The sequence below is a fragment of the Hippocampus comes genome, unplaced genomic scaffold (assembly GCF_001891065.2).
Source record: "Hippocampus comes isolate QL1 unplaced genomic scaffold, H_comes_QL1_v1.1 scaffold147, whole genome shotgun sequence".
In the NCBI taxonomy this organism is placed as follows: domain Eukaryota; kingdom Metazoa; phylum Chordata; class Actinopteri; order Syngnathiformes; family Syngnathidae; genus Hippocampus; species Hippocampus comes.
Window position 1 is genome coordinate 3,172,610 of NW_017805009.1, and position 20,742 is coordinate 3,193,351.

The 20,742-nt window shown below is 41.0% G+C and overlaps 1 protein-coding gene across 1 annotated transcript in view; it reads right to left on the reverse strand.

The window, feature by feature from the left end:
• osbp2b (oxysterol binding protein 2b) overlaps positions 1-19,792 on the reverse strand; it is a 33,255-nt gene extending 13,463 nt beyond the window's left edge. Inside the window, exons 1-2 of the mRNA XM_019860412.1 lie at positions 19,448-19,792; positions 12,723-12,931 (exon numbers count right to left, since the gene is read on the reverse strand). Of these exons, the coding sequence (XP_019715971.1) occupies positions 12,723-12,931; positions 19,448-19,623 (385 nt within the window). The 5' untranslated portion in view covers positions 19,624-19,792. The remainder of the gene's footprint in view (positions 1-12,722; positions 12,932-19,447) is intronic.
• Between the last annotated feature and the right edge of the window lie 950 nt (positions 19,793-20,742).

A 20,742-nucleotide genomic window follows, 5' to 3' on the forward strand; every position in this document is an offset into this window, starting at 1 on the left:
TTTATTTTCAAATAAGCAGACGCTGTGGAGAAGTACATTGGTGAGTCAAGGAATTTTATTTTACGTTTCTTCTTGTCATTTTATTTCGTTAGTATTAAATTCATGGTAACGAAATAAAATGACAAACGTGTATCAAATAAATCTGCTCACCTGCAATTTATAATGGCGCATTGTAGTCACCTTCGTGCACGAAAGTTCGTTCAATCTCAGCTGTTAGAGTTAGTCAGTTATGTCAGTTATTTGCTGTTGTATCGCCGATTTTCAAAATGCGAATGATCTGTTTATTTTCAAAGAATAGTTTGTTTTGTTATTGTTTGGTTGGTGTCTTATATGAAACTGCGACACTGCGCAATTTATTGGACAGACTTGTTGAAGATCACACAACGTAATTTGGGTGGCATTTTATTTCGTATTTTTAAATCATCTTTTTATTTTTGACTATCTGTAAATTTAGTTTCCTGCTCTTAATTGTGAATGCATACTTGATGGTTTTAAATGCTCCTGAAATTAAGTGCTGCTTGACGAGCCTATATTGTGTATGTATGTGACGTCACTGAAGGCCTAAGGTTGAAATGCACGGCCCGCCACTGCATTGCACGGTTCGGTGAATATGTCTCTGCATTTCCTCTTATTTTGCCTTGTTTTACCCTCGCCTTGCAAAAGAGACTCGCCTTACCTGAATAAATACATGTTCAATAATTAAAGACAACAACAAGTAAGACGTTTTGAAGACCGATGCTTTGACACAGCTCCCGGATTGATTGTGCAACCTGCCAGTAAGCTTGTCACTCCCAAGTCTCCACTCAGAGCTTTATCTTTTCCATTCAGCCTCGTAACATACTTGCATAGTTCTAACAAGAAACAGATCAATAGCATCCCAGTGATACAATCGATATGAGATACGCAGCCTTTGGGGCGTATGAAGCAGCAAATGCACTAGCTGCAGCATGCTCTGACTCCTCAACCTCAATCAGCCAGCGAGTTTAGCAGCTCTCAGCGATGCCACTTAAAATAAACTGTCACATGTCCACAAGCATGGTTGTTAACACAGGGACTGTTTACAGCAGCAGCGCCTGCTGCCCCAATTCCCCTTCCAAAAAACTCAGGAGCCGGGGCTACGAGTTGGGGCTGAAAGCTTCAAAGAAGCGTATACACGGCGTCTGTGTCAAGTCTTTGATGTTCAAAGTTAATTCCTCCATATACAATGGTATTGCAGGAAGGGAGAGCAAGTTTTGAAATATAGCCTTACTTCATTAATCCTCCCCCCAACCCCAGATTCTTTGACCAAAGCCATATCCCTCACTAACGTACACGCGAAATAAACAATCCGACTTTAGCCAAAGCAGCTACAATGAGCATGACTTGTTCGTCGTGGAGTGTTACTGTAGCAGCAAATGTTTGAGGTTTCATTTTTTTCGGACGTTCAATTAATTAAAAAAATCAAAAAGATGTGATAAATGTCCAAGTAAAAAAAAAAAAAAAACTAGGGCTCTGCGAATTTCTTAACACGACATTCATGTCACATATCTCAATAACGATATTACTATCGGTTCAGTCCAAGAGGATGCACATTTTTTAATGAGAAGTCACTAACAGTCATCGACATTAACCAAGTAATCAAAAAATGTCAAATAATTCAATTCACATTGCAATGCCACTGTGCTTCAGAAATAAACCACAATTTTATGCTACAATAGAATTGTTTGTTGTGTTTGTTTATGTACGCGTGTCCGTGAGTGAAGGTGCATTAACGGCATCTGCGTGTGTGTTGTTTCATGCCAATGTATCCATGCATGTGTGTACCTCGATGCATTACATAGCTTTAGTGCTAAAGGCCCGCCGCACAGAGTACGATGCTCTGCTTCCGAAACCAAATTGAACCGGATCATTGCCAAAAAAAACACTCCTGCGATTTACAGGTCTAGAAGAGGCTGCAGGCCCCCTGGTGTAGCCCCAGCTAAGCCTCTCAAGCTTCTTATTTGATATTCTAAAATATATATTTATAAATTATTGTCTCAGTCCTCCTGACTTTTGAGTGTACAACTACCTTTCTTTTAAACTTATGAAAAGGTATAAAAATGAACGACAGGGCCGGACAAAGGAATCAGCCAAAAACCTACCACTTCTCTATGGAATGAAAGGACGACTTTTTCATTCCACAATGCCATATAGTCGCAGTGTGTTCGACGTCTACCTCAAAATCAATAAATGTGCTTCTTCACTGAGTAGACAGTATTTGGCTCCACTTATGTGATATTGCTGCACCATGATTATCATTTGGAGGAGCGCATGGAGTGGCTGTCAGCAGCTACTCTCTGGACTACTCATCCCTGGCTAATTCCAGTCAGTGCAAGTCATCAGAGTAAGGTAATGACAAAAAAAAAAAAAAAAAAAAGTACCGGTACTGAGTTGTATTGTGCAATATCAGTTCATGCAGAATTGAAAGGACCACCAACAAATATTGTACATAAGAACACTCAATATATTCAGAAATAAATATGTTTACCATTTTTGCAGATGAAAGCAGATCATTTTTAACGATTTCTCAGTAGTTTGCATGCTGAAAAACCCTGTGCACCAATGGTGTAGAGAATAGAGCACCACGAGGCAATGCTTGTAGCCCATTATCACACAAGTCATGCCTCAAGGGTAGACCAGCTCCCACCCGCATATTAGCCCCTTGGACAACACCCTGTACGTGTTTCTGCCAGCACTGCCACTGTTCCCCGCCTCAGAGGGTATACAAATTTACAGGTCATACATGGGAACTTTGCATCGCTCCTTTGACCTTCATTGCATCCGATCAGTGATTGTGCACTCTGTACACAGAGTAGTGAGAGACACATCAAACCGGCATATGAAAAAATAACTATCAAAACACATTTCAACCACTTAATATATCCAGATTAGCAAACTAGTGAAGTGAGCGTCCATCTGTTATCACCAAATTCTTGTCGCACTGTTGCGCTCTTTTTTTCCCCATTACAGTGCACGATATAACTTTTTTTTTTTTAAACAAAAGATCTGAGATTTAATAGCGAAACATTAAATTGCTTCTGTGCATGTCAAACGCAAGCTCAAATGTAAAGAACGATGAGCATAGAATTTATACACATTTTTGGTTTGATAAAAGCAAACGTTTCTCGTACAAGTGCTTTGTTTAACGCGTGTAGTTAATATTGGAACATTTCAGGAACCCTCCTCCTGCTGTTACTGTCTCACACCGGATAACACTGATGCAAATGGAAAACAATTTAGTGAGATTGTGGACCGTGAGTCGGTGAGCCAAAAACATGGCAAGATGGGGATTCATCACACTCTTAAGTAGCCTGGTGTCAGTGCTACAAGATAATGAGCCACAACGAAGGCCATCAAAACCAGGGCAGAGATCAACACAAATCGTACCGGTGGCCTCAAAGCACTCTAAGTATGCACATTAAGATCTGCACATTTTGAAATAATGAACTCAATATACTACAGCAGGAAGTGATTATCGAGTGCAGAATCACATATGGTGATCCACAAGTGTGCCAACAGACCTCTAATCAAACCCGTCCCCAGACGTCATACTTATGGTGGGCCACAGGAAACGCCAATGGGGGCCCGATTATTATTAATAATAGATCGACAGTTCTTACTTTGCTCCATATATTTGATACTACCGTACTCTATTAACGCGACATTTCCGCTCCCAGTCAATACTGTAGTCTTGAATGCTGCCCTTTGCGACAACTGCTGGCAAGTATTATTATCTACACCATTTATAGTACAGTGATCCCTGACTTATCGCGGTTAAAGGGGACCAGGACCGGGCCGCAATAAGTGACAAATCAAGAAGGAGTGTTTGCTACCCTCGCTAGGAATTTAATTTAAATGTATGCGGGTACCAGCATGTTTAAAATATGTCAACAGTGATTATACTTAACATATTTGAGACAAAGACTACAGCTGTACACATACTTGATTAAATCTTTAATTGTAAAACCTTATACAGTAGATGTTGAAGTATAATTTCAAGGATGAGTAAGGTGAACTGCTACTCCTTTTTGCGTTGAATCACTTGCTTTGTAATGACAGGTGTAAATGTTGCAAAAATTCTCAACCTGAATTTATTTTAAAAAAAAAATACAAATCAGAAAGGAATTGCAATATCCATAATTAATAAGCAGCCACAGTCAAGAGCAATTGAACCAGTTTATCAAAGAAGTGATACTCCAGTCGTCTTGAATTAAAAGTTAGACGTCCACTGAACGAATATATCTTCATGTTGACGTTCAGAACATCTATAATGTACTGTATAGCATACATTATAATTCAGTCCCAAATATGTCGCCACCAACTGAATAACTAAGGCCATTCTATGTCAGAGTTAAAAAAAAAACAGTTATGGTCTTTGGTTAAAGATTTAGACATTGTCCATAATGACCTGCTCTTTCGTGTTGCGCAACCGTTGCGCTGTGTGGCTGTGTATTTCTTCATTATTAAGGCCACTACTACGCATCTGCAAGCCTCATTCTTGTCCGAGCACGCTCTTCAGATTGGATGAACTGCAGCCTGAGTCAGGAGACACAAAACACATCTGTCGTGTTCCACAAATGTTTTCCAGTTTTGTTCAGCACCGGTAAAGTTATGCGTAACACGGGAATACTCTTGTAGATTATTTTGGTTGTTATAGAACCTGATAACATGTCACAAGGAATGTTTGCGGTGGATCTGTATTAAATATGACTCATTGTTTTGAGTTCCTTTCAATATAGAGGAGTGAGTGCTGAAGCTGACAGCAAAAGGCCTTAAAACAATCCCATCTGTGGTGCCACAGACAAACTCATTTGAATGAACAAACAGCAGCCAGAGGGGGCAGAAAGCCCAGGGCATAAGAGCACAGCTGCTCCACATAAAAGTGTCCAACACGACCACAGGCCCGTAAAGGATATCTAAAGAAAGAGCAGTGGAAAGAAAAAGCGCAGTAACTTTTCTTGGTAAAAAAAGTATCTTGATTTTGGTTCATGTGAAGTTTACTTTCTTACATGAGAAATGGAAGTGCAATGAAGCCTTGAATTCTTGACAAATAATTTTCAGACACAACATACCTCCAGCTCATCCACACATGCGAATGGAAAGCGGAGCAAGCGCAAAGAAGTGGCAGTAAGTGGGACTTAAAACAGCATGGAAGGAAGACAGAAAGAGATGAGCACAGCATGCAGCGAGAAGGGCAAATGGCAGGACAGGCTGCTTCTGTTCCTATTACAGCATGTACCTGCATTTGCTGCATTGTAGGAGGAGGCTGTCGAATTCCGAGCATCCTTGGTGTCAGATGCCCGAAAGAGATGGATGGATGGATGACGGCTTCAGCTCGGCTGAGTTTCAGATAGCATGATGCGGAAGGTTTTTCGTTTGACAGATGGAGAGGAGGAGTGTGACAGCTCCCTGTTTCCTGGCCAAAGCGGTACTGACCCTGGTTGAGTTTACTCAAGCAGCCCGAGGCACATAGGGAGCGGACGCTTCTCGGCTCCCAGCATCTCCGGCCCTTCATCCCACTCTGTGCGGCCCTGATTCCACGACACGCTCCTCGAGACGCATCGCAGAGTGGAGGAGGGGGCTGAGGCGGACACTTTTTCCAGTTAGCATTGCAGCGTAACCGCACGCGCATACATATTCACGGACATACGTACAACGCCACCCCAAGGATGTGGGAAAGGAACTCGGGTGCTCCTCCCAGTCATTCCCATCCACTCTCCCGCTTTGCTTCCGGAAACAAATACACCACACACATCCACAAAGCCTTGCACATTTTCAATTCCCCTCCACACGCTTCTCTCATTGCAGTGCAGGTTGGAGAGGGACAGAGGGGGAGGGAGTTGAAAGCAGAGAGGAGACAGGACTGGCCAGGCCGGCCAACAGCGATCTACTCAACTAAAACCAGAGTGTGCAGCACCCTCACAGCCCTTCCGCTTCCCTGTCTGTCTGCTGGCTGACAGCAAAAGTCAGCTATTTCTGGAAAGCTAGCTGGCATGGTATTAAGTGTGGCTATGTTGCTTTAAAAAGAAACCTATGTATCAGATTAAGCTAGGAAGTATCAAGTCAGAGTGAGGTGTCTACACCAAAGGAAGGACATCACACAAGCCATTTCCCTTTCTGTCTGTTCTGCTCGCCTCTCTGACAACCTTTACAACAACAAAAAAAAAAACTCCATGTTTTCACCTTCCACTGGGAAGTGACTGTTGCCGCACAACCAACTGTCACATCCCTGAGCTGAATTCTAGGGTGGCTCCACACCGGACCCGGCAGCTAGTCCAAAGTCTCTGACCTGCCCTCGCAAGGTCTTTATGCTGTATTGAAAAGTGCAATACGTTTATCTTAATCGCACTTCACGATAGGTTAGCAATGAGACAGTTGAGACAGTTGTTTAATTAACGGTGTGAGTACCCACAATGTAAGTGTGAGCGGTACAGGCAAGCACGAGCAAGAGCAGCTTGTCTGAAAAAGACAATTTGTTTCTTCATGTTCGCAACATACTTATTCCCTTAACAGTGATGAGCAAAGGGAGCTTTGCCCTGATAATGATTTGGTAGTTCCAGACTGATATCAAATAACATTGTAGACATTTTTTTTGTGAATGTTGAATGCATTGTACACATTTTTAATATGACTGCTTATGATTTGAACGCGTACTGTATATGATTTAATAATAGAAAAACATACTTTATTTTTGCACATGTACAAATTCAAATACATGAAATGAACCTAACACAATTGAGGTGAGCAGGTTGCCGTGACCCTCGATAACCACTTACAGTTTCTCACGTTGCCCTTGGGCAAAATTAATTGCCCACCCCTGGTCTACACTTAATGTAATGTCATGTGGTTTCAACAACATTCACTGTCGATGATCTCGTGACTCAACCTCCAAATGAAAGTAGTGACATTCAATACAAATAACACGCTAATATTGTCATCTACCCTTTTGGAAGATTGTCTCTCAAATACATGCAGGTAAAGAAAGCAGGACAGAGTGCATGACAAATACTACAACAAATATGTAAATAGGGGCAGCTGCAAATTGATTAGGTATATTGCATAATGTAAATATTGTTTTCCTGAATATATGCTTATAAATAGTGGACCGAGTTCAATTATTCAAATAATTGATAAGCATTTCAAATTAAATCGTTATTATCACAGAGAAGTCAAATACATGCAAAATGAAAAGTGGCATTTGTGTAATGGTAGAAATGAGAGATGGATTAATATCCCACTAATGCTAGGATAGAGTCCAGCTCCTATCCAAACACACACACACACACACACACACACACACACACACACACACATACACACACTACACAAAATGCACAGGAAGACAAGGAAATATGAGCCACATACTTACAAGAGCAAACTGACTCTTTCTGCTCCAAAGTTGATGAGGGGGGAAAAAAAAAATCTCTCCGAAAAAAACAAACAGAAAAACCAAGCGAAACACGGATACCAGGAGGCCAGAAAACCACACAGAGTAAGAAGGCAAATGAAGAAGAGCGAATACTGGAAAGTATATAGGGTAGGGGTGGAGGGAGTCTGATGTGGAAAATGGGAGGAGGGGTGGAAAACGCAAGCAAAAAAAAAAAAAAAATGATGGTGTTCTTGATCTTTCTTCACATTGTCTCAGATTCAGGACCACGGAGAGAGCACCAGTAAAATGAGGCCAGACCAACATGGAGCCAGAACACAAATTCTATATCTATGCTAACCAACAAACGCAATGAAGAAGAGTTCTTGACATTCAACAGTTTATTCCCAAACTTGCACAGACCCACTTTAAAAAAAGAATCACCCGAGCCTGGAGGCTTCAAAGTCAAACAGATCAAATGACTGGATGGGCACGTCTAACTTTTGGCTGGGTAGTTTCATCTAAATTTGTACCCAGATGGGGTAACTTATAATATACCATATAGTATATTAGGACCAAAGTAATAGTAATGAGAATGAGAATAAATTGCAGTTATTGGGGTAGTTTTCATGCAACATACTTTTTTATTTCAACACTTTAGTTCAGAAGAAATACTACTTTTACTCAGTTACACTGAGCTACATTTCACCCACCATTTGTATTTTATCTATGCATATTTTATTTGTATGTCATAAAGACTGCCAAATAGTCTATTTTACCATTCCAATGTAACCAAGGGACGTTTGACTCAGTTTCGGCAATTAAACAGAGACAGGCAGTCACATGACAATGTCAACGACCCTACAATGAATGCAAAGTGACTCATTTCAGTGGAACGTGGCAGAAATCTATGATTTACCTCACAGATAGGCACCAGCTCACCTGTAACCCAAGTGAAGATAAGATGAAAATAAATGGACTATAAAAAAGAAAGAATTGCAATGTCATGCACTGTCATTTCCGAACTCCACTTCAAGCTTGAAAAACACACACAAGGCTGCCTTGTTCTGTGTTTGCAAAGTGGAACGCTCTGTTTAATAAAACCAGTATGTCAACTGCTACACGTGAAAGCAAATTGCAGCTGTGGCATTCAAAATAAGCAGGGAGAAAAGCAACCCACAATGTGCACGGCGATGAAGATAAAAGCAAAAGTTGGCAGAGCTCACAGTGTTTTTGAGCAATGTAACAGATACCAACATTGCTGAAAATGTGGGTGAATCCACCTCGCCAATTTGAAGATAGTCAAATTACTGTTTACATTATCACATAATCATCTCTGCCTGTGTCTGGTGAGCCTCATGTGCTGTTTCACATATAAAAGCAAATAAAGTTCATTGTAGACCAGGCAGTAATTGTGGTAGAATTGTTTAAAGTGATATTGTGGGAAAATATTCGAATTTGCAAATTCGTATTTTATATTTTGTCTAGTTTACATACGTACGCCATTGGGAAAAAACTGAAGAGTCACTCCGCTCTTGAATTTTTCACTGAATACTGAACCTGTTCTAACTTTAACTGTAGCACTTTCAGTGACATTTGTTTTTTTAAGTGCTCAATAAACAAAAGTGAGTTGATTATATTAAATAATATGATTACCTTTAATGATTTCTATTCAATATTTTTAACGGACTAGTTTTCAACACACGTTTATCATCTCCCTCAAGCACCAACATTGATGTGAAGGGACTGTGAATAAACAGTGCCATCTGCTGACAAAACCCTCAGTGTTGTAAGGCTCTTGAAATCCAATCCATTTTATTTAAAAGTCCCATTGAAGCATATTGTAGTGTCTCAGAAATAGATTAATACACACAATGAGTAAACCTTTGCACGCCTCAGTCCCCGCAGGATCTTGCGTGGTGCAGAATATTACATTTGCATGTAGTTTTCAACCCAGCATTAAGACATCGCAAAACAGGCTACATTCATACTGCAGGGGTGTGATGCCCAATTCGATTTTTTTTTAATCCGTTCTTTTTTGTTCTCGTTCACACGACAAAAAAAACGAATGCGCCCTCGAAGGTTCACCGAAGACGTCCGTGACACCGTGACACGCAGACGCACGAAGCACGACGTCGAGTGGCAAAACAAAGACTACGATACAAGGCTGTGTTTACGGTAGTAAATATGACCGAACGCTTAGGGCCTCATTTTTTTAAATCATCTTTAACAGAGGAGCGGTGCGGGAGGTAGCGGGATAATTATGGGGAATAAATGAGGTGATGCTTTTATTTCTTGTCATTATATAGAGACGGCCAGTAAATATGACGTCATGCTATTGCCGCGCGGAAAAAAATGACCTGTCTGGTTGAATTACATTTATTTTCATTAGCTATGCAGTAAAAAACACTAAACAAAACTTCATTATAAATTTAATAATCATTCTCGCTAAGTTCCATATCCACAAATCCAGATGGAATAATTCAAAACCTCTTTTCTTAATTTTTGAAGCAGAAACAAAGCAGTACCTGAGTTCTATTCTGGATTCCAAAAACAAGAAAGCTGTTAAGACTCTGGCTATATGCTCCTTATTTGAAATGTTTGTCTAAAAATCCCCTGGCTTCTTTTTTGTTTAAACGTTTGTAATATATGTATGTATTAATAACCTGTTCGTTTTGGTTTCTGTTTACTGAGAATTGTATTCTGACTTGTTCAATAAAGATTATCAAAAAAAAAAAAAATTAGCTATGCAGTATGTTTACATTAATATCCAGGTCAAGTGGCTAGTTTACACTTTGGATCTTTGCTTTATTATCACTTGTTATAATAATAGTTTATTATTATTTATTATTATTCTGTTTTTTAGTAATCTGCCCTAGAAGGACAAAGAGAATACAGATTTGATTATTTTATAACTACAATGTTCCACAGTGTTTTGCAGATATTTCCGAAAATTCTAACTTCATTAGTACATTTATTTGCTTTATAACTGGTAATTGTATTTAATGTTTTTAAATGCTCACGGAAAAATCAACTTCCAAGTCACAGAATCAAGATTTGCTCTCCATAGAATCAGGATTATTCTCTGCGGAGTCAACACATTTTCCCTGCAGATTCCTGGGGGACTAACAGAGGATCAATAGCAACTCTTTGTTCCTGATAGAACGGTGATGTTTGATGAACAAAGGCACCTTGTCACTGAGGTGTGTTTGCCCAAGAGTGACGAATGCGATGTTCTCTGAGCGCCAAAAATACCTGATTCTGATCAATGCTTACACAAAGTCACTCACTGTTCACCCACAACCACAAGCCTGAACAGATACATCATTCATATTGTAACCGTCTTTAAAAATCATCTTATTGAGCATGAATGTGCTATCTTCCTTTGAATAGTTGCTTGCAATTGTCATGCAACACTGAAATGAAATACACAAATAAAGCTACTCAAGGTTCTGTGGAGGCTGGGCATCAGTGTGCGCAATGCCATATTATTTGACAAAATATCCAGGGATGCAAAGCCCATCCCTTATATTTACTGATACTGCATTGCCGGTCTATATGTAGTCATCTGACTTTCAAATTGGGGACCAGGAATATTTAGCCTCACTAAGTCTATCAGCTTCCTCTTAGCGACAAACAGGCTTTGGGATATGGCCAGTAAGAAAAGTAGAGGAAAAGCTCTGCCTTTTTCCCACAGCCTCTGAGCATCAACACCAGCCAAGCATGCCGGGTCCTCTGCTTTGTTATCCGACAGCAACGAGGATACTTGGCTGCCTTCTCCTGGCTCAAGCTGGAATGCCAATTGTGTAAAAGAAAGGATGTGAATGGAAACATTACCTCGGCTGAATTTCAAACATCAGGGCGCAAAGGAGATCAGCATTTGGACAAAAGTCTATTATCTCGATCTATGGTGACTTTAAGTTCACAAAGGCGACACAAATACAAATGTTTCATCATAGGTAACACTTCAAACACAGTGCTGCAGTTGCACTCAAAATGATTCAAGCCCTATTGTTCAAAAAATGGGAACATTAAAAGAAATAACGAGCTGTGATGACATATAGAAACTCTTGTTTTGTTGGGTCATTGGAAACAACTTGGATTTTGCAACCTATGCAAATAAAATCTGTAAATTGGTATATTAATTTTGAGCATAAGTATACATTTTTCTCTTGGCTTGAACCTGCCCAGCCATCATTTACCAAAATCCACCTTTCCAAGACAGAATCGTGAATGGCCAAGCCTCACCCCATCCCGGCCTTTGTTCCTTCTCCATTACAAACAGGCACCAATCAAATGAGGTGGGATTGGGGCAGGATCAAGTGAACTGTGGAACCTCCACTCTGTACTCACAATATGCAGGGTTCTGCCATTAGATTTTCAAGAGTAGTTCTGCAGCAATTCAAAATATGAATTACTGTTGCATGATGTGGCAATGTTGCAAAACTTTCACACAGGATAAAAGTCATTTTCCGGGTTTAAGTCAGCAAGAGGCAGCCCTCCGTCAATGCATAAAATGCAGCATATGCAAGCCACATATTTTGTGTTTTGCAACAAGACTAAATCATAATTACAATTTCCTACGTACAAATGGCTGAAATAGTGAAGCTTGTAGTAAAAATGTTTGCAAGTCATGCGTACGTCGCCAGGTTCATGGACCTCGAATGGAGAGCTCGTTTTCATTCATTTTTAGCCACTTCTGAGTTGCTGCCACTAGCGGCTTGTCTTCGTCACCCTTCTGATGGCAGCCGACATAGCTGCCAGCTACAGGGAGGGGGCAATGTCTTCATCACACCTCCGGAAAGGTTCAACAGAACGCGCTTTGCCCTCCCGTTGGAGACTTGGCGATCTCTCATTCAAGGGACCCAGTGAGCGGGGCGCACCATCTGCTAAAATGTTTTTCCACAAGCTACACTATTTCATCCATTGGTACATATGATATTGTAAATATGGTTAAGTGTTGTGGTAAAACACAAATGATGTGTATTGTATATACTGTACTTTTATGACTTGGCACCGGCACTCGCTCTCTTAAAACCAAGAAATGGGGGTGTGCAGTTACTTGCCACATTTCTTCAAGAAGCGGCTACATCTCTCAGCCAATCAGATGACAGTGATGTCACAGCACGGTTCGGGCTGCGTTTTAGAACCACCTCAGAGGAGGTTCTAAAAAGCGATTCTGTTTGAAATGCACGGCTCCAAAAAAGTGCAACAGAAAAGCGAACGCCCAGGGTGGGAGCAGGCTGTTTCAGGGTAGAACAATGGAAAAGCAGCTGAAGTTTAGTATTTCACGGACGCTCCACTTCCTACAAATAAGTAGCCGCCTGCGCTTACTTACCAGACTGGTCATTCATCATGCGAATGGCTTTAGCTTTAGCCAACTCAAGGGCTGTGATCCATCGCTGCCGCTCCACCTCGGTACTAGCTTTCAGGTGGTAGGTGCGGCCACTGCTGCTCAGGACAATATTGCAGGCATCCTCTGTGTCGATGTGAGCGGTGGCCAGATTGATTGTCCCACGACACGTGTGCGCCATTTCCGCCTGTGTCCTGCAAAAGGAAAACACGCATGGAGAGGCAAGTTGACACAAGAAATATTTTGTGCATCCGCCACCATTGAGCGGGCCATGGATATCTACAAAACTATTTCACTGTCTGCTCTGGTACGAAAAGAGAAAAAGAAAAAACTGTGAGCAAACAGAATGACTTTAAAACAAAGCCCCGTCCCACCCCCATTCGCTGAAAAAGAGATTAATTAGTAAATATACCACAAACTTTGATTCCCAAAACAAATTCATAAGATTTCAAATTCATCTTATCCGTCTCGGCCGAACGAGTCCAACGAACGAACATTCATGCACTTTTTCATACATTGGGCGAATGTAAACTTAATGTAGTGTATTTCTGCCGGATGAATGGTTTTGCTAATCCGCCCATTCTGGCGCCTATGAATGGCTTTTGGACGAGAGTTTTTTTGTTTGTTTGTTTTTAATCAAGAGTGCCAGGTTTTGTTCTGGCTGAACACACGGTAAAAAAGCCTTCATATAGGGGAATAAGGACCTTATTTAGCACCCAAGCCGGAGAGCCTCGCACGCCCGCATGCGTCATCAAAAAGCATGATGGCAGTTTGGAGGGGGAAGTCAGAAGTGAGTCATCATTTTACGGTAGCCTGAAGACGGGATGGGGTTTAGTTAGGGTGTGTTTTTGTGTGTGCGTGTGACAGCTCATTTCCTACCTCAGACTGGTTCCTATGTTAGATTATAATTGTGCTTGAAAATTGAAGACTACAGTCTTGTTTTTCTTTTAATTCCTCATTAAAAAAAAGAGCATTCAAGTAACAAGTTTTTCCCTCATGACATTGTAGTGTGAAAGTAGCAATTATCGACTAGTGTAGACTGAATGGGTGGCAATGGGGAAATGCCAGTACTGTGAGTGTAATGGATCACAGTAACGTACTGTAAAACAAAAAAACAAAACAAAAAAAAAATCACAACAAAAACTATGAATTAGTTAATTTTTTGGAACAATGATCTTAGTTTATTGTTTTTATATGCAGTATGAACTGAACAAGTGCATTAAAATAACTTATGAACTGAACTTCGCACTAGTTTGCGTCAAAAATGAACTTCCCCAAAACTGGCTGCAAGCAATAGCTGGGCATAATTTCACATTAGAAAGAAGAGCCTATACAGGTTTTATAATCTAACATGCCGAACCAAACTGCAGTATCACATGTTAGATATGAAAATGTTCTCCCATTGGTCCAAAACCAGCCATTTGAGAGCATACAGTCATGTGGTCTGTGGGTGCTAATACCCATTCAGTAATTCCAGAGTGAGGCCTTACTGCCACTAGCATCTGGCTCTCAAAGCACTAAGCTCAACAACAACTCCAGTCACAGTTGACACTGACAAGGTGGTTGCCGCCTCATTATGGTCTGGAGGGGTTGGCGCTGAATCCGCTCCAGCAGCTTTCACTTGCTTGTGTTAATCCGCAACAAGCGACGCATTCAGTTGTTCAGACAAGTCCACATTAGGGGGCACAAGAAGCAGTCAGCAGCCAAGATTTCTTTCTCCAGCTCAAATTCAGAGTACTTGTGCTAAAAGGGTCTGCAAGCTGGATGGGTAAGAGGAGGTCCAGATCTATACAGTGGGAAGGTGAGGCCATGCAAAAGTTATGGATTCATCCATGGAAGCTAAAGCACAGGGGCATTATGATGCATGAGGTGAGAGGGGAAGAAGCTGAGGGCAAGTTGTGCATCCGTCAGAATACCGCGTGTCATTCACTCGTCCTTTGTGCGCACACCATCATAAAACAAATCCAAATCTGGAGCAAGTCATGATGGAATACGAGCGGGTGAATAACAGAGCATGCTGACATAGTGCAAACAGGGACAGGACAAGGAAATGACAACACCCAGCTGGAGAATTCAGATAACTTTGTTGTAGCTCACAATGTTGTATCGTGCAACACAGTGGGAAGGTACCAAAGGATTGCTGATGAGGGCAAGGGGAACATAAGATAGCGAAGCCAAACAAATACATTCAAAACGGACACGAGCAAGTAGATGACTGAAACAATTAAGATAGGAAAGAGTTCCAAGCTCTTTCTTTAAGGTATCACTTTCACACACCCCCCCCACCCCAAAAAAAAAAAAACATAATAGAAAACCATGCACGCGCGCACACGCACACACACACACACACACACACACACACTAAGACAGGCCTGCTCTTCTAAGAACGACCAGAGCAGATTCACTGATTTGGCAGATCAAGCAGCATTTAGTCATTTAATGCCTTATAATCTTCTTTAAAGCAGTCAGCCAGATCTCATTAAAGAGTCGCGTAAGAGGAGCTGACAGCATTAAAACGAGAAGCAAATCTAAATGAGGAAATTGAATATGGAATGAAGACTTAAAAATAATTTAGGTAAGAAGGCTGTCTGGGTAAATATGCAACAAGAAGCCTGATAGGGAATTAAAAAAAAAAAAAAAGTCACCCATGTCGTCCTGTGAGTCCAACGGGTAAAATCTCGATAAGACAGGTGCATCTCAATAAAAGTCATTACAATTTAACAGAGGCAGGTGCTGAGTTGAGGTATTGATTTTGCTGTTCTGTCGGTGCACTTTGCCTTCTCAGCGACAAGTTAAGGAGCAGAACATGTTACTTTCACAGCGACAGACCTTGGCAATGAAAGAGCTCTCTCAGATCACCGTCTGGACCTCCAACTGCCCCAAGTACTACTCGCCACAACAACATGAAATCTGACCTTTGACAAAGGGCAAAACAAATATTAATCACAGCTTCTTATGCCGATGATAAATATGCATCTGTTTGCCATATTTCACCAGCGTTTATGTCATGTGATCAATATAGAGGCTCCAAAAAATTCAATCGTTAAGATCATAAAAACACTAGAACGTACAAAAAAGTCCAACTGTTGTAAATATTTTGCATGTTTATTCGGGGTGTAATAAAAAACAAGAAAAACAATGCCAATCAGACAAAGCGGTTTTGATTTAGAACCGAATTGAATCGTTCCACTTTAAAATATATTGAAATACGTCTTAGATTGTCTCATATTGAAGGGTATATATCTTTCAAATTAAATTCTGCACACATCTGTTTCTGAGAGTGAATTACATTTGTTACTTGCTTTTTTGGAAACTTGCCACAAAGTTGCTACGGGGTTCCAAAAACGGCTAAACTATAGCCTCTCAATGTTATTTTATTATCTATTTATCTTGGGGGGAGAAAACACACACAAAAAAACCCTGAACAAACCAAATATTGATTCGAATATAATTATTGATGTACTTTCTTAATCTAACCTAAAACTAGAAACAAAAATATGATGAAAAGAATATTTCTTTACATTTTGTAATTTCCATTTAAATCTAAAACATGACGGAAAACAACAAAAAGAAAATAAAAAGGAATAGTTGAAATTTCATATGTGTTCTGTTATATTATCGTTATTTTATGTTAAATGTTCTGTAAAGCACTGTTGTGAAAGTGGTGTATGAAGACGTATTGTATTGCATTTCATTTCGGGGATAGAACCGAATAATCTGTTTCAGTAATGATCATTATCACGAGATGTATCATCAGTATCATGAGATGCACAAAAATTTTTTTACCAAGTATGACTTGTCCCATTATTTTAAGAAGGTTATGATATTATTCATCTGATGATTGCATACCAATACAACAGGAAATAAAAACGTCATTAACACGCAGGGACATTGGTTACACTTAACATGTTATCAGGTCTCACATTTTTTTTTTAAAAAAATCCTTCAGGTCAGACACACAGTGGGCTGAAGCAGAGGATGAGACAACGACTAGTCTGTGCTCAGACGTCGCGCAGTGATGGCAATGGCCTTACAACATAATGGACTATTAATAGAGGGCAGCAGCAGCAGGCGGCTCTGCTTTCACCACGGGCTCTGACATTCATACCTTTGTGTCAAATGACACGCACTACATTGAAAACTGCCAAAGAGGCTTCCTCGGTGAGTATGCTGATACAACAACTCCGGCTGGACTTTTCTTCCATTTTACAATCAGCAACAGCTGCAGCTGATTGGTCAGGATCGCCCCCTGCCACCATGGGATCCCAATTCAAGTCATCGACCGGAAGAACAATGCGGACAAAAAGAACTTTGAGCTTTGTCAAGTGGGGTCAGACAATGCTAGAGAGGATGCATGGACCATGCACCCCTAAAATCCTCAAAGGACCGTGTGGTGCCCTTGAGCATCACTGAGAAGCAGAGGATGAGACAACGACTAGTCTGTGCTCAGACGTCGCGCAGTGATGGCAATGGCCTTACAACATAATGGACTATTAATAGAGGGCAGCAGCAGCAGGCGGCTCTGCTTTCACCACGGGCTCTGACATTCATACCTTTGTGTCAAATGACACGCACTACATTGAAAACTGCCAAAGAGGCTTCCTCGGTGAGTATGCTGATACAACAACTCCGGCTGGACTTTTCTTCCATTTTACAATCAGCAACAGCTGCAGCTGATTGGTCAGGATCGCCCCCTGCCACCATGGGATCCCAATTCAAGTCATCGACCGGAAGAACAATGCGGACAAAAAGAACTTTGAGCTTTGTCAAGTGGGGTCAGACAATGCTAGAGAGGATGCATGGACCATGCACCCCTAAAATCCTCAAAGGACCGTGTGGTGCCCTTGAGCATCACTGATACCCTGAACTGCTCTCTGGGCATTATGTCAAGCCCTGCTTCAATGTATGTATAAAAGCCCCAAAATATTTAACAACCTAAATCTTCAGCACATACTCTAAAAACCTGTTTTGATCGTTACATCCCAAAGCACGATGCACCCACTTAGCTGAAAGTTAGACTTCCTTAATTATTTACAATGTCACTCACAGCTTTGACCGATAATACTGTGGTAACCTTCAACAGTTGTATGTCGAAGTATAGTCGGTGCACTTACTGTAGATTCAATTGAAAAATGTTTAATGGCTCTCAGGATGTGACAACGTAGTTCTACAAGAAACTACAGAATACCTTTCTGACAGTGTCACGAGAAAACAGGCATTATGTATCTTTGCCTTTTTGATACGGCACTTGTATTGGATTGCGGATTAATGAAGAAGCGGGAGGGTGAATGTGTCAGGTCGAATTTAGATTGGCATGTCCACTATCAGTGTTTGCCAACTTTCATTGAGCCTAGGCACATATATTACATGATGAAAAATATTCATGGCACACCACCAAGCAAGTGTCACAAAATGTGACAATAATCCCAATCAAATATTAGAAAGCTTAAAAAAAATAATAAATAATAGAAATTTTGATGCTTCCCCCTTCCGATGCTTACATGAACTGTAAGTATAATAAAATATGATCCAACAGTTTTATATCATTTTTAATTTATCTCACAATGTCTAACTAAAAATAAGAAAAAAGACTTACAGATAGTTGGATTTTGAAAAATGACATATGGATGTACAAGCGTATCTGGCAAAGACTCTCTGTACTTCCACTAACAACCCAGTCTAAACTTAGCTCCTCCCTGATAACATAACTTGTCTCTTGCCAAGATGTATCACTTCGACATACTTCCTTGACACAAATTCCGATTTAGACAAGTTTAGGTGGCATATTGTGGCATTTTATCCACGGGATTGCTGTAGTGAAACAATGGTGTTGATGTACAAACATTTTTTTTACTCGGTTTGAAATCTAGGCCTGTTTAGTCGAACACAAAGCAACTGTGTTGTTTGGATGGCAACAGGCTGAAACGTGTTAAGTGTGCCTTATGTCATCTAGGGGAAGACCATTAAATGGTTCTGCCTGTCATTACACTACATTTACATTAGAAGATGAAGACATACATTATTTTTAGTGAATAAATTATAATTTTGGCAGAAATGAGATGGGGCTGGAATTGATCATTTCCTACGACACACCTTAGCGCAGCAAACTATTCTACATACTGACAAAAATAAGTGCGTCCCACTTTTGTTTTTATCATTCCTTACGCTTACATTTTGTCTGGGGCTCGTGTGCCCTGCAAGAAACACCTCAGCTACAGGTGTGAGATATTGCACAATAACATAGCGTTGTATTGATCCGATGAATCGTCTTCAAGCGTCACAATCACCAATTAAAACCTGGCAATAAAAAATAATAATAATAATAAATGGCGGACCATATGTTTGGAAATGTGTGCGTATGAAGCTTGACTCTCATCAAGAATGAAAGTAGCTAGCTTGGCGAGCTAGGGGGACGTCGTTCCGACAATGAGTGTGGTTATGTGTCACAAACGTGTCAACGGCCATATTTGTGACAGAACATAGTTCGGCAAGCGCAGCGGACGTCCCGTCGCCACTGCCAAACCAGCTGTCATTTGGAACAAAACAGCCACGTTGTTGAAGTGGCTGTCAGCTGGCCGCCTGACAGCGAGAGTTAGCCTGCTAGCCAGCCGCTGAATACAGCTGGAGTGATGCACCAATGGAACTCGCTCCGTGTCCATTATTAGTTCTTTACAGCAAGCCCGTTGACTGCGGTCTGTGTGTTTTTTTACCTGTAATATGACAGCAGGCCATTGCTTAGGACGAACCATCGCCGCTGGTACCCTTTCAGGTAGTTGGTCCATTTAAAAAGCCAACCTTTGTAAGTATCCGAGCCTGCTGCAGCTGCTGCAGCCGCCGGCGGGGCCGCAGCAGAAGCGGATGCCGAGCCCTTCCCTTGCTCACTCATCCTCCGCTCAGCCGCACGCAGGTTTCAGCGACAGGGACACCGCCAACAGCAACCCCGCTTGGATAGCGAGCGAGCGAGCAAGTCGGCGGTGACGAAAGGGCGTAGCGGAGGAAGGTCCGGCCGGAGAGCGAGCGAGAGAGCCGAGTGCCCTCCTTTTCACATGACGCCTCTGGTATTTAGACGCTTCTGCTGTTGGGTACTGTAGTGTAGAGCGGTTTCCCAACCTATTGTATATTGTGCAAAGGCATTTTTAAATCGGAAAAAAAAACTTACAATCACACGTACGCCACCGGAAAAAAAACGTCAAAAGACAATGTGACAACAAGTGGAGGCACAGCTGAATTGCATCAAGTCGAAAGGGATTTTAATTGTTCTGTCCGTCACAATACGTCGCTGGCAAAGACAGACAAATAAATACTGTACACACCATTTGTTCTAAATACATCTTTTTTAATTAATTAGTGGGGTTTCAATTTTCTTTTTTTTTTTTTTTTATTTTTTAATTAATTAGTGGGGTTCCAATTTTCTTTTTTTTTTGTTTGCAGGGGGGTATATTTGTTAAAACTGCCAGTATGACCTGAAAGCAGTACAGGAGTGGAAAAACAAGTTTGGCCTCTCTGGCCCCATTTTGTTTGTCGAACTGGATTGGCAAGAAAACACAACACCCAAGGAAAAACAACCAATCAAAGACAGTTGGTGTGACTGGCAAGATTGTTAATCATTTCTCATGCACGAGAGAATCCACAACACAGATTATCATACACTGAAAAAAATATTTCTTCACATGGGCTCCAAACATTAAAATGACTGTAAATGCCACACCAATTGCAATGATTTTAGGAAGTATATGGAAAGTCATTTTGGTATTTATTCGATAATCTCAATATCCAGTCTAATGTCCATGTACTAGTACACTCTTTGTCCTCACTGATAAGACAATCCAGTGCACTAAAAACAATTATGGTTCATTCGTAGAATTATGAATGCACACTAGTGCAACCTTACTAGGAAACTATATCGTGCTGCACTAGCAATCAATACTAGTAGGGCCAACTAGTGCATCTGTGTCACGAATTAGTGGCCTCCTGGACTCTCTGAGTAGCAACAGATGCTCTCTAG